A 15280-nucleotide genomic window follows, 5' to 3' on the forward strand; every position below is an offset into this window, starting at 1 on the left:
CCAGGTGCCGTCAGACAGTTGAGGATGCATTAATTTTTTAGGAAAAAAATCTCCTAAATGTATAGGAATTTTTTTTACTTTTAGTATTTACTCATTATTTTGTAATAGGCATGGGTCATTGATAACATTTTATATAATTTCAAGATAGCTTTATTATGGTAAGGAAAAGCTTTGGGCAGAGGGAAGCTTAGATCTTTTGAAATTTAATTCTTAATATTGATAACCATTTGAAATGAGCCACATTGAATAAAGAGACTTAAGGTGAAAGAAAAAAAATCGGTGGAAGATTTCATAGCGACATTGGATCTGAGTCTAGGGTTTTAACTTTGCTACATTTGCCATTGCTTGGTTTTAGGTTTAAATAGAGTTTGAAAACACAGAAAGGAGTAGGAAAGGATTTGGGCCAAACTCAATGGATCAGAAGACCTAGGAAACGTAGCATTTTAAAATATTTTAGATCTTATCACTTATTTTCTCACCTGTTGTATCAAGAACGCACGTATGCTCGTGTGTGTGTGTGTGCATGCGTGTGTGTATGTGTGGTATCTATAAATGCATGTGGGATTAACAGGTGGATGATTCACTTAGGAAATCATTTCATCAATTTTTATTGTGCACTTGCTATGTGTCAGAGACTTTTTAGGGGTTTGGGGATATAGCAATGACCAAAACAAAGTACCTGTTTTTCATTTGAGTAATAAGCTCAATGAATAATAAATACATAAGGAATGACATAGTCTAATACCAGGATGAAGCAGTATTAGGGCAAGGGAGTGATCAGACATAGCATTTTAATAAGGAGACAGGGAAGGAAGGGTTGTGTGAGCAGAGAACTGAATGAAGTAAGGGAGTGAGCCGGGCAGGCATCTTGACCAAGAGCATCCCAAGAGAGGCCATGTGAGCCAGAAGACCCGAGGTGGGAATATGCTTGGCTGGGTCCAGGCTGTCTCCACCTTCATAGCCTTTGACACAACATTTAAACTGTTTGAGTCTTTGTTTCCTCAACTGTAAAGAGGAGATAACAATATTTGGCCTTCTCACCTGCTAGGTTGGGGCTGATTTTAGCAATTTTCGAAGGCAGATCGGCCAGGCCAAGGTGATAGAACACAGGGAAGGCAGCTAATGATACACACAGCTTCTTCCAAGCAAGAAAGAAAGTCTTTAAAGTTTCCCTTAGAACTAAGATGACAGGTATCAATGCGAACTGTGAGCTTTGAAAGGGTGTCAAGTTAATTACTGGAAGATATCATGGAATGATCCTCCTCTGACCTCCTTTTACCTAATTAATGTCTAGTTGTTCCAGCTCTTCCCATTGTGAAGGTCATGAGCTCAGGTTTTCTGTGTAGTTCTGTAGCTGGGCTTGGATATGAATGCCAGGCTCATGTCTCGGAAACAGTCGAGCTGCTGAATTCTTCACTCCTCAAGGCTCATCCACACACCCTTGCTAGCCTTCCCTGAGCTTCAGGGGCTCCTGTGAAGGGAACTTTCCGGTTCCTCTTTTGGATCTATCTCCCTCCCCTCTAGCTCTTGCCTTGAATTGGTCCTCAAACTTTGATGTAGAAGTGCCATCAAGGAGATGATTAAAATAACAGATTTCTGGTCCCATCTCCTGAACTGTTTTTAAAAAATTGAAGTATAGTTGATTTATTACATTGTGTTGGTTTCAAGTGTACAGCAAAGTAATTCAGTTATGCATATATATATATTCTCTTTCAGATTCTTTACCATTAAAGATTTTTACAAGATATTGAATATCGTTCCCTGTGCTATACAATAGGTCCTTGTTTATCTGTTTTATATTTAGTAGTGTGTATTTGCTAATTCCAAGATCCTAGTTTATCCCTCCTGATCTTTTGGTTCCACCCTGGTGGCACTGAGGGAATCTGTACCATAAACAGATCTAGGCTGAGAAACCCTGTCTGAAACATCATCTTTAAAATAAAGGGATAGAAATTCTCTAGAGTCCTTCCCATCTCTGACCTTCTAGAAATCCAAGCTTCACATATCTTGTCATAGTGACTTGGGGCTGATTTACTGATAATCTCGTTCACCTTCTCTGGAGTTGCCTTTACGATTTTTCAGTCTTTTCATCTTCTCACCACTTTATTCCAATTATTCCACTCCAGTTTCCTCCTATTGGCCCTCCTTTTTCTTCTGGATTCCACGGGAGTGAATTAAAGGATTATAGGAATATAGAATGTCTAGTCTTATAAGGAGCCCTTTCTGTAATTTTACCTCCTTATGCCTAGCTTCAATGTGAGATTGGTAGAGAGCTGAACTGCTTTGCTACTTTTTGAGTCTGCAGATGGTCATCCTGTGGACATGGTTCATAAAGCTCACAAAGATGCTCAGGTACCACATGTTCTTTTTTCCTGTGGTGCTGGGACCTCTTATCACTGTGCCTGATGCCTTCCCATCTCTTAAATTGGGACGAGTCACTGGCTTATTTCTCCTTTGTAGATGCAGAAAAGGAATAGATCCTGCTTTTCCTTAGCCCCAAGGCTTGTTGGTGATGGGGTTCAGTATATAACTTGGGACTAGTGGGGAGTCAGTATACCTGGAAAATCTACTGACTCTTCTGGCAACGCATTTCTCCATTTTCTCTCTCAGAAGTACTCCAGGGCACTGTTCTCTGTGGAGGTGCAGTTATTGGTATTATAAACATGCCTTCCCTTCTTCAAGATCTTCTCCCATCTGCCTCTAACATCTCACAAGAGGACCTTCTAGGCAGTTATTTTACAGGAACTCGGGCTTCACATTAGGTTGGAATCTGGGTAGGAAGAAGAACTGTGGGGAGAGAGGCATACACATGTCTTCTGTATGACCTTGAGCTAATCACCTTCTCCAAGAGGATTTCATTACATGTATCAGAATTACAGTTCCATAGCTGCATGGGACATTTAGACATGTTCTCCACCTCCTGCATGAGCCAGATACTGATTTCTGTGATTTTCACATCCTTGGTTGAAAACCTCATGACTCCAATGTGACTGTAAATTAACAGGAAGCCAAAAGCTGTGAGAGGGAGACTGCAGGGGGTAAAGTGTGCTTCCCTTTCTTGGCTGCTTGCAGTCCTGCTCCCAGCCCCTCCCTCCACGATTCTGGGTTGTCATCTGAAGTCAGCTGGCATTTTTCCTGTGCTTGAGCTTTGCAGCGTGGATGCATCAAGCACAGAGGGGAAGGCGACAATAATATCAAAAGAGGCAGAGTGGGAGGATGGATCTGAACACGTGGAGAGAGGAATGTTCCAAAAAACAGGGACATTTGGCAGTAGAACCAGTGAAAAATGGTATCAATTACATAAAGCAAAATGCCACCCATCAAGCAGAACATTTTAATTCTCTCTATTCCCTGGCTATTTATGACTTTTTGTCCAAGACTCAATACATGTCTGTAAAAATGAAAAATGGAATCGACCCCATCTGTTAGGTAGAAGGGAGCCTTTGCTGGGAAAAAAGGTAAGAAAACAGTACCAGCATGTCATTGGAGAATTCCAGAGACTGAACACAGAGACACTTTGAGTATGACTTTGCCCCTTCTGCATTTTCCCCTTTTTGAGTTAGTTGTACGAGGGTGACTAATTTTATTGAAATGTTTAAAATTACATTTAAATTAATTTGATTTTTAGGAGTTTCTGTTTTGATGGATCAACCATACTATCTTGCTTTAGAACGAAACGAAATGAAACAAAACATAACAAAACAAAATAATAAAACCTGTTTTCCAGGGCAACTTTCCCTTTCAGTTCTGCCAGAAATGGTCCAGGGCTCACAGCTGGTTTCCTGGGCGACTGCCACAAGAGGGCGACAACGTCACGGTGGAGAAGGGCCAGCTGCTCCTGTTGGACACCAACACCAGCGTCCTCAACTTCCTGCACGTGAAAGGTTTGCAGAGTTTGGGAGATGGGGGTGGCGTTATTATATACAATTCTATCATTTTAGGGGCAGGAAGAAGGGGAACTTTTTGGATAAGTTCCAGCTCTTGGTTGACAATTTATTCTTGGACCAAATTGGGATTTCACTATGAAAAGAAGTGGTCAGAGGAAAGCCCTTTCTTTTGACTCTTAAAAGCACAGAGCTTGATTATTTTAATTTTTCAAATGCAAGAGAGTGAACAGTGTTCTCCAAGAATATGCTTCTTTATTCAAGCCCTTTGTATTCATGCTTGTCCCACAATATAGCAAAAGGCTCTGAAACCAGTTAATGCTGCTGCCTTTGAAATTCCTTGCCAAGAAAGCAATGCCTTCCTGCTTTTACCCTGTTGTGGTTTTGACTTCCTGGTCCCGTGGAAAGTCATATAAATAGGCTTCCTTATTGCCAAACCGGCCACATAGCTCTAGGGTCCGGGAATTTGGGAGAGACTGAGAATTCATATTTTAACTCCTCCCCCCATCACCAAGTGACTATGTCAGTTTTTTCTACCTCCTCGTGAGTTTGTTTCCTTATCTGTTAAATGAGAATAAAAGTCATTGCCTACTTCAGTTGCAGATAATAAGGAATGGTTATCAAAGGGACTCTTGTTCATTGGCAAATGAAAATTATTTGGCAAATGTGATTAGTTATGGAGATCTATAAAACTGCACTAAAACACCATTCTTTACTATAAATATATTTAACATTTACAGGAGCCTTTGTTCTTGTTAAAGTAAGAGTGTGGTTATATGGGGGAGAATAAAATATTTTGCAGAGGATAAACTGTTGGAGTGTTACTACCTATCTCTTACAGGTGGACTCATTAGGAAGTTTACATTCTTTATTCTGCAAGCTACTTTTTTTTCCTCTAATAGCAAGGAGAAATTTTCAGACAAATCAATTAATTAGTGCCCTTTAGGAAAAAAGGTCTGTGAGCTTGGGCTCCTGACCTGTCTTTGTGGTATGTGTGTGTGTGTGTGTGTGTGTGTGTGTGTGTGTGTGTGTGTGTATAGCCAGTGGCTATGGGGAGTGCTGACTTATTGACAGCTAGCAGCTACCTAAGGACTGGCAATGACAAAGGGAAATTATAGACGTCAAGTCTCAGCTCAGAGAAAAGATGCTCTTTACAGGCCTTTAACCCGGATCCTCGCCACAGGAGTCAAATTCTGTTAGAGGATGGGATGTCCTTTAGGCGCGCAAGGGTCTTTGCCCGATATGGATACCATTTGGGAGAAGTTTCCCAGTGAAAAGTCCTCAAACTCAGCCCATCTGAGTTTCTGGATATCCTGGTAGTTCCAGATAATGTTCCAGCAAGGAATGGTGTTTGTCAGTAAGGCCAGAGACTGAAGATGGAGAAGAGACATCAGAGGGAGAGCAGAGGGCAAGGGAAAGGCAGAGGCATGTGGATACACACCTGGCTTCCACTCTTGGAGATTTCAAGATCCCAGTATTCCAAATACTTGCCCCAATAGGTCACCTTTCAGTAGTGGTTTTTCTTAGAATTCCCTGTTCAAGCAATATTTGACTTTATTTAGAATAAGCAGCTAGGTTTGGAAGGGCAAACCTTCATCCTGTGAAGAGGGAAAGTCTGTTATGTGAAAGATCCCCACTTTCTCTTGGGAATAGGACCACTGGTAGGATTGTGAGTGTAAGTGGTGGACACCTGTTTTTGTACAAACAGGAGTTGTGGACAGGAAGCAGGGTTGCCTAGATTGAAACTGAGATTTTCACCACAGAGATATGGGTCATAGCTTCTAGAAAGTATGAACCGGGAAAGTAGAACCAGGAAAGGACACAGATGAAATTTGGTTCAACAGATGACTTCTGAATGCTTATTAAACGTGGCCTAGGAACTCTGTGTGAGACACAAGAAATGAAGAATAATACTTAACGTGAGTAAAGTGCATCACTACTAAAGAAAAAGTAATTAGGGAGCAAATATAAAAGAGTAAAATATCTAATTCTAAAACACATGATGTAGGAGGTAAGGCAGAATGTAGACAGAAGTAATCTGAGTGTCTAGGATATAAGATTAGAGTTGGATAGTGGAGAGGAGGTGAAGAGCATGTGCTTTGTACCTGAGACAAGTTTTGAGTCTGTAGATATCAATATACACACAGACTCAAAGTGGGAGGAACTTCCCCATCTCACTTAATAGCCAGTGGCTCAGGCCAAAAATCTTGGTGACATCCTAGACATCTTTCTTTTTCTCATATCCCATGACCAATCCATCAATGAATCTTATTGGCTGAATTTTCATCATGTGTCCCATTGATACCAACCTCGTCCTAATCAAAATAATTTTTGGCTGGGACCATTTCAAACAACTTCTTAATTGGTTTCCACGTTTCTAATTTTTTTGTCTTCTTTAGTAGCAGAACTCCAGTTTCTTTTGGGGCAGCAGTGTACCCAGCTAAAATGCTGTATTTCCTCATCTCCTTTGTAGGTAGACATAGCCTGTGGCTAAGGGCTGGCCAGTGAGATGTAAGGGGAAGAGTGGTGCAGGACATCTAGGATGCTTCCTAAAGTAGAGCTGCCTTAGTGGGAGGCATGCCCTATTTGTCCCTCTTTCTTTCTCTTCCCTGCTACCTGGAATGTAAATGTGATAGCTACATTTTCAGCTGCCATCTTGGGCTACGAGTTGACCCAGTAAGAATGGGGAAACAGGGAATTCCCTGGTGGTCCAGTGGTTAAGAATCTGTGCTTCCACTGCAGGGGGTACAGGTTTGATCCCTGGTCAGGGAACTAAGAGCCCACGTGCTGTGTGGTTTGGCCAAAAAAAAAAAAAAAAAAAAAAAAAAATGGGGAAACAGAAGAATGGAAGAAACCTGGGACTCTGATGACTTTTCAGTTGTCATACTAGTGTGGCACCTGGGTCTGCCCACTTCTGAAGTTACTTTTTGTGATAGAAAAAGATGCCTTCATGTGTTTAAATCATTGGTATTTGATTTTTATGCTATATGCTAAAATAACTCCCAATAATTTATTGTCCACACTCTTTAAAATATGTCAAATCTTATTACTTCTTTTCTCAACCCAGCCCTGCCCCAATGGCTTCTCATCTCATTAGGAATAATGTTCACACCATTATTAAACTTTGGATCCCTTCATTAACCTTGCCTTCCTCATTCACTCTGCTCCAGCTCTTCTATAATATACCAGGGACACACCTGCCTCAGGGCCTTTGCACATAATGCCCTTTGCCTGGAATATTCTTCCTCCAGATATTCATGTGGCTTGCTCATTTATTTCATTCTCTCTTGAGAAAATGTCAACTTATTAGAGAGGACTTTCCATCTTTTCCAAAATTATAACAATCCTATTACTCTGTCCTTTTATTTTGCTTTACTTTTCTTCGTAGAACTTATCACCACATGACATACTATAAATTTACTTGTTTATTTACAGTCCATTTCCTCTGCTAGGATAAGCTCAAAAAGGCAAAAAACTTCCATCAATTATTTACTGCTGTCTCTTCAGTGTCTAGGACCATACCTGACCCATGATGAGAGCTCAAAAAACATGTATTGATTGTCGAATGGGGGGACAAGTAAAATGGTGCAGAATTCAGGTCCTGGATAAAATTTAAGAAGTATAATTTTTAAATTCTTACCCTCTTAAATATCACTTTTCCCAACTAGTTTACTTTTACCATCCTTAGTTGTGCTCACTGATATCTATCTATGTGCATATGTACACACATATATACATAAATTACATATATTCACATATATACACATGTATATACATATACACTTCTACATAAAAAGTATATCTTTATGAGTTAGAAATATAAAATCCATTGGTAGATTATTTTTCTGTTTATAAAAGGCATAAGAAGAATTCTTTCACTGGGGAAGAACCCCAGCTCTCAACTCTGGTTGATATGCCAGAGCTCTATACCCCTAATGTCTTCTCTTGGTCCACAATAGATGGGAAAGTACTTGAATGATAATAAAAATCTATCCAAATATAAGATTCAAATATAAGATTGAATTGTTATCCTCAACAATCACAGCAATTCGCTCTCTGAGTATTTGTTACTATCTTTTTCATACCCATTCGTAGCATCAGAAAAATAGCTGTGTGAAATTTTCTTTATTTTCTGATACCACCTATAGGATGAGACAAAGCATCAGAAATTTCAAGCCAAAAAATAGTTTCTTCAAAAGCCTTTAACGAACAAGATATAAAGTATTATAGTGGAAGTACTTTCTCAGCCATGTCTGCAGCATTTTGAAGAAAATATTCTATATGAAGTAGGTACACACTTTGAAAGGATTAGTGCTAAATAGAGTGAAACTAGATCATCTAGGAACTACACTTGGAACTACTTTATGAAGATATTGCATCCTCCATATTATTTTTCCACTCATGGAAACCAGAATCCTAATATACACAGGGGCCAGGCTCCTGCATCAGGAAAACCAACACATACATATGGCCCTTGAGAATTCTGAACTCTCTGTGCATGCCTTATATTTCCGTGTATAAAACAGAACACACATTTTTTTTCTTACAAGTAAAACTTATAGTAGAAAGGAGGATTATAAATTTCTTTGAGGCAATTGGGAAATGGCACCCAAAGACTAAGTTTTCACCATTGTTTATACTGATGTATATACTGATTCCTGAACTTTTTGGAAAAATGGCACATTATTTTGTGACCATGATAAGAGCTACAGCTCTACCTCTTATTTCCTCTTAATTAGCAAAAGACTTAGAACTTTTGTCTACTTAACCATCTCTATTTCTTCCCTCTGTTCCCCCTTCCCTCCTTTTTTTTAAAAAAAAAGATTTTTTTTAGGGGATACTGTTAAACACAAAAAGAGAATTAACCCAATCAATTAATACTAATGAGCTGGGATGGAAATAGGCATATTGCCTTGATTTAGTTAATTATATTTTTCGTTCTTTTATGTTAAGATGCCCAACGGCCATAGGCATCGCTGAATTAAAATTTATTATTTTATTCCAAGTAATTATGACGAGCCGTAATAACAAAGACGGAACGTTACCCTCTTGTCTGAGCTATTATGCATTCTGGGCAAGGATGTTGGGCTTGTGGTCTGTCGCTGGGGAAGCATCCATGTTTTCTGAATGAAGCAATGACCCTCTGTCCTGGTGGTCAAGCAGCTTGATGTGAAGTAGCCTAGAGCGGATGATTAATACAGGGTCAATTAGGTGAGGATGAACTCTGGAAACCTCTCTTCCCTTGGTGCTGGGCTTTCAAGAGGAAGACATTTTGTAGTTTCTTATTACTCACAATGCCTTCACTTTTACAAGGCTTGAGCAGAAACTTGTGCTGTTTAATAGTGCACTGGCTTCCTTTCATGTGATTTTCTATTTCTTGGTCTACTGGTGTATACCAAAGCAGTTAAATGCTTGGCAGGCTTTTGAGCCAGAAAGAACTGAGTCTGAATCTGGGCTCTGCTTCTTACCGGCTTTGTGACCTTGGGCAACTTGCACAGCCTCTGTAAGCCTCAAGTTTCTCCTCTTTACAGTAAGGCTCTTTTAATAACAGCAGCAGTGACAGCGATTGCTAACATTTATTGTTTGCTATTGTGTAGTCATACTACAATATATCGCCCAACTCCCATGGATGTTTTGGGTACTAAATGAGGGAATGTTTCTAAAGCCTTGAGCACAGGGTCTGGTCCAGCACAAGCATTCAATTCATGTTAGTTGTTGTTTCTTTTGGATTGAAGGGGATAGAGGAGAGATGGCTGAATGTCAGGCCTAAATTGCAATCTTATTTACAGCTAGTGGCTGCTTCTATATACAAAGCAAACTGGATTACTGAAAGAATTTAGCTGGGCAATAAAGACCTCAGATGGCTTCTGCCTCTGTTATCTTCAGAATGTATATTGAAGTGTTTTTCTTTCTACAGTAAGAGAGGGAAGGATACAGAGGTGGGAATAGCAGAGTTATCCACTAGGTTGCCTCTACTCTCCTTGGTATTTTGACTTTGTGGAAGTGTGTTTTTCTGGTGCAGTTGGGAATGTAGTCTCGTTTTCCCCAAACTTGTTTTTTAGTTCACATTTTTGAGGACCCTTGTGTCTTTTTAGTCTGTTACATTGGTAATTTCTATAGTGTAGTAATGCATATTCTTGGTTTATTGCGATGAGCCATCTTCTCTTGACCCACTATTGGGTTCCTTGTAGAGTTTCTTTTTTAAAAATTTGAAAAATTTTTTATTGAGGAATAAATGACATAATATATAAATTTCAGGTATACAACATAATGATTTGGTATTTATATATATTGCAAAATGATCACAATAGTCACCATAGATAGGTACAAAATTATTTTTTTCTTGTGTGATGGGAACTTTCAAGATCCCTCCTCCTAGCTGCTTTCACATATATAGTATTGTTAACTATAGTCACTATGCTGTACACCACATCCCTATGACTTATTTGTTTTATAACTAGAAGTGTGTACCTTTTGAGCCCCTTCACTCATTTCGCCCAGTCCTTACCCACCCACCTCAGGCAGTCACCAATCTGGTCTTGATATCTATGAGCTCAGATTTGCCTGTTTTTTGTTTGTTTCTTTTTGTTGTTGTTGTTTTTAGATTTCACATATAAGTGAAATCATATGGTATTTATCTTTTTCTGACTTATTTCACTTAGACTTATGCCCCTGTTTCATCCATGTTGTTGCAAATAGAAAGATTTCATTCTATTTTATCATTAAACAATTCACACACACACACACACACACACACACACACACACACACACCACATTTTAGTTATCCATTCATCTATTAATAGGCATTTAGGTTGTTTCCATGCCTTGGCTATTGTAAATAATGCTGCAAAGAACATAGGGATGCATATATCTTTTTGAAGTAGTGTTTTTGTTTTCCTCAGATAAATACCCAGCAGTGCAATTGCTGGATCATACGGTAGTTCTATTTTTAGTTTTTTGAGGAACCTCCATACTCGTCCACAGTGGCTGCACCAACTTAGATTCCCACCAACAGCGTAGGAATTTCCCTTTTTTCCACCTCCTTGCCAACACTTGCTTTTTGTTGTCTTTTTGATAATAGCCTCTCTAACAGGTGTCATGTGATATTTCATTGTGGTTTTGATTTGCGTGTCCCTGATTATTAGTGATGTTGAGCATTTTTCCATGTGCCTGTTGGCCACCTGTATATCTCCTATAGTTTCTTCATCCTTGCGAAGGGTTTGAGGATTTCAGAGTGAGGTATGAAGTGCTGTACCCAGCATAGCCTTTTTTTTTTTTTTTTGGCACACGGGCTTAGTTGCTCCGTGGCATGTGGGATCTTCCTGGAGCTAGGATCGAACCCGTGACCTCTGCATTGGCAGGCGGATTCTTAACCACTGCACCACCTAGGAAGCCCCAGCATAGCCTTTTTAATCCCAGGGTTTGTACACTTGGTTCCTTCTAATTAGAACCAAACCAACCTCAGTTTCAGTAGGTGCATGCTTCAGATAATGCTTTGCAATGCAGCGATCTGGGAATGCTCTGAAACAGGGCTTCTTGGGACATCAAGTGTGCTCTCTCTGTGCATCAGACCATGGGAGTCACTGGGCAGGTTACCCTGTGTCTGCAGTTTTAATACTTCACTGACAGCAGCTTGGATTTAAAGGAAATCCATCTGAAGGCATTTAATACAAATGAAATACCCTGCCTTAACATTTTTTTCTTGCTCTCCTAACTGTAGAATGTCTTGGTCCACCTGGGAGGGTTTTGTGGACTGATAAAATTTGTTTCAAATGGGTAAGTTTAAAATAACTTGTCTGCCAGTTGGCTGCAAAAGGAGATTGAGTGAATGACCTCCTCTTGAAGCTGAAATGCTACCCTTTGAGTCAGGAAATGAGATGATTATGTACAGACAAGGTGACGAGGTTGTCTGATTGGGGTTGAGTCAGCAGACTGGGGGCCTGTGTTCAAATGTGAGACAGCCACGAACTCTCCTGTGGCTTTCGGTAAGGATCTGGGCCTCAGATTAGTGCATAAAATGGAAATGATGGTGACTCCCTTTACAGGAGGAGAGTGGCTCGTATAAATCTCTCTGGCTGCTAATGTTGTTTGTCTGGAGTCCTGAGAAGGAAGTGTGGTAAAGGAGTTAGTAAACTTTCTTCCCGCAGTTTCAAGCGTGGTGCTGAGAAGAGCCTGGGCTGTGCAATGATCTTAAGGGGAAGCCAGATGGAGAAGTCAGCACCAGAAAACATGAACCTGAGTTTTGTGAAGTCCACCCTGAACTCCCTTAATTTTGTGCACCTCTATGTGTCAGTCTTTTCTTGGTGACAAATTGGTGTTACTTATTTGATGAGAGGGGACCTTGCTTATATCCAAAGCTAAGTGGATCACTGATAGAATTTTTCATAGGCTAAGCACTTTAATATCATTCATCTACATATCATATAAGTTTTATATGAATTACTTTTATGTTAATTCTTTACAAATTTAATATTAGGGTGTGTTTTTTTCTGCCCTGTACCTTTTGGAAAGGTGCAATCTAGGTAAGAAAGCTTAAGAAAGCAGGAGTCTGGTCTTTTTTTGCTCACCTTTGTATTGCCAGGGTTGTTATATTTCCAGGCACATAGTAGGTACTCAAATAATTGTTGAATGACTGAATTTCTGACCTGAAGAGGCAGATTAATGTTGATTGTGAATTTCTCTGTAATCAGAGTCCTTCCTGGTATCCTCAAATGTTAGTGGATTAGTCCAGACAGTGACCAATTTCATTTACTATTTGTGTATCAGGAGATCAGAGACAAAGGCTTTTTAATGTGGGGGACACTTGGCTCTGAAACCCCTTATTTTTCCCAATCAGACAATGGCTTACATTATTTACCTCCAGAGAACAGTCCCAGACATACTTGATTAGCCTTAAATGAAAGATAAGCCGTTGCTGTGAGAAAGGACATGCTTTCAGTAGATGGGCAGACAGACAGATAGATAGATATTAAACAATTTACAGTTTATGTCTTGACAGCTTAGATATTGTAACATGAAAAATGCTATTGAAAGGGACCAGTCCCTTCCTAGCACAGAAGCTACAATATTTTCAGTAACAAAAGATAAATATTTCAAATGTCCGTCCTTAAAACCCTCCTGGGACTTTCTGCTAGCCTTTCTGTAAGCTACATCAAGTCTAAACACCTTGATATAGCTTACAAGGTCCTTCAGGACTTGGTTTTTCCTTACCTCTCTACCTCATTTGTTGATTAATGATTCTCACATCCTGTTTATCCAGACTGGGAGTGAAGGTAGAAATCTGGGATGCTTATGTATCTGGGATTCTCGTGCAGATTGAAATATACTGAAGACAGCCTTTCATTATTATCATTTCCCATGTACTGTAATATTCCTTGAGGTCAAGTAAAGGTAGGATGTACTCTCATTTTTTAAATAAGTACTATGAGGGAAAAACTATTGTTCATTTCTAAAATTATTATGTTGTAGCTGAATCATGTTTATAGTATTCAGAGAATAATCATATTTGGAACCTTTTAAATAAACAGATTGCTTACAGAAACATCAGGTTGCAGAGCTGGTAAAAAAAAATGTGATTGGTTCAGGGCTGATTGACCTTTGATACAGAGAAGGAAGGAGATTATTTGAATCAATGAGCAACTTGGTAGATACGGAGATTTTTACCTGCCCAGAAAAGACAGTTTTTTTCCCCTCGTTTCCTCCTTTCTTTCTGAGATCTTAACTAACTTTCTAGAAATCCATGGAACAGCTGAAGGCCTTCAAAACTTAAATATTAGAAACTTTGTTGGTAAAAGGAAGTTTTGATTTTCTGGAGGTAGAAAGGAAATCAAGGTTTAGTTAAGTAGTAATTGATAACAGTAGCTATAACAAAAGGCATTTATTTACATCTCAGTGTTTTGAGTTCCTTAAAATGTTTCTCTTCCACAAATATGTTTATGCGTTGTAATTAGTATAGAGTTAATTCATTGATAAGGTTAACTTCATGAGTTTTATGTTTTATAGAAAAAGTAAAAGGCTGAGTCATCACCATCATCTTTCTCGGTTATCTGTAAAGTCTGCCAATTCACTAAAACCAGGGTATTTCTATTCACCTGGAGCAATTAAACTTCACCGTGACCATCTGAAAGTGTATTTTTAACATTTTTGTCATGGTATCTAGCAGAAGGGCTTGGAAATAACAGCAAATGTTGGTTGAATGACAAAGTGAATTAATCTGCAATTCCAGCCTTGTATTTCTCAATCATTTTTAGACTATGGATGTCTAGAACAAGCTTAATTTACCTAGAGCAGTGGTTCTCAAAGTGTGCTCCCTGATCAGTCACAAGAGCATCCTGGGAACTTGCTAGAAATGCACATTTTTAGGTCCCATTGCAAATGTACTCTGGGAGAGGGATGAGGTCCACCAATCTGTGTTTTAAAACCTCTGGGTGACTCTGATGCACTCAAGTTTGAGAACTACTAGCCTAAAACAATAGAGGGAACCATACAGGATTGTCAGGACTGGAGGCCAATTAACCTGGCCCAGCTACTCTTTTTCCAAAGGCTATGCAACCCTTTGCAAAGAACAGTGGAAAATCTGGCTGGCCACATTGACTGGGCCTGTCCCGAATGTGGTTTTTTTAGTTAGATGCACTTGTCTCTCCTACCAGGAAAATCTGAGCTGATGAAAACGATTCCTCCCTATTGTTCGTGGCTCCGAGTCAGTGATTTTATTTCCGATATGTTTTCTCCTCCGCGTTGCCCATTTGACTAGCAGTGCCGAGCTAATTAAGGTATTAGTATGTGGCATCCATTTGGGGAGGTATGTCATTTTTTTCCTGCATCCTGGGAACATTTTTGCAAACACTTTCGGCTTCATATTTTCTTTTTTTAATCAGGCAGAGACATTACAATTAAAATACCGTTAAAGTGATTCTGGCAAGTATTGCAATAGCATGTTTTTTAATTAAAGGAAGAACAGGGGGATGCATAAGCAGCATCAGCTAACGGGGAGAATTTCACCCGATATCTGCTTTAATTGAAATGAAAAAAAGAACCGAGAAAAGCAGCAGCAGCCAGCCTGTGTGTGTGTGGCTCGCTCCCAGGTTGCTAGGTTGAGGTGTTCTGTGCTTGATTAATTAGTAGCCAGCCAGAGAGTCCATTGCCTTTGCCCCCAATCCTTAAAGCCTGATTTATGCCTCACCTCCCCCAAGAATATGTGGGGGCCCAGGCATCTATTTCCTGAGCCGCTAGTGGATAGGATTATGGAGCGTGCACTGAGCTCTTGGGGGCTCTCGTTTGCCAGCCAAATTGATTTTCCGCCTCTCTGGCCGGGGACAAGCCCACCTCGAAGGCTTCCAGGCTCTGCTCCAGTGGATCAGGCACAAGCCTAATCCGGATCTCGCCAACAAAGGA

At 39.8% G+C, this 15280-nt stretch overlaps 1 protein-coding gene across 1 annotated transcript in view; it reads left to right on the forward strand.

The window, feature by feature from the left end:
* Positions 1-15280, forward strand: part of PKHD1 (PKHD1 ciliary IPT domain containing fibrocystin/polyductin) — a 443114-nt gene that overhangs the window by 112767 nt on the left and 315067 nt on the right. Inside the window, exon 35 of the mRNA XM_057700365.1 lies at positions 3728-3884. Coding sequence (XP_057556348.1) covers positions 3728-3884 — 157 coding nt within the window. The remainder of the gene's footprint in view (positions 1-3727; positions 3885-15280) is intronic.

This window comes from Hippopotamus amphibius, chromosome 11, assembly GCF_030028045.1.
Source record: "Hippopotamus amphibius kiboko isolate mHipAmp2 chromosome 11, mHipAmp2.hap2, whole genome shotgun sequence".
NCBI lineage: Eukaryota > Metazoa > Chordata > Mammalia > Artiodactyla > Hippopotamidae > Hippopotamus > Hippopotamus amphibius.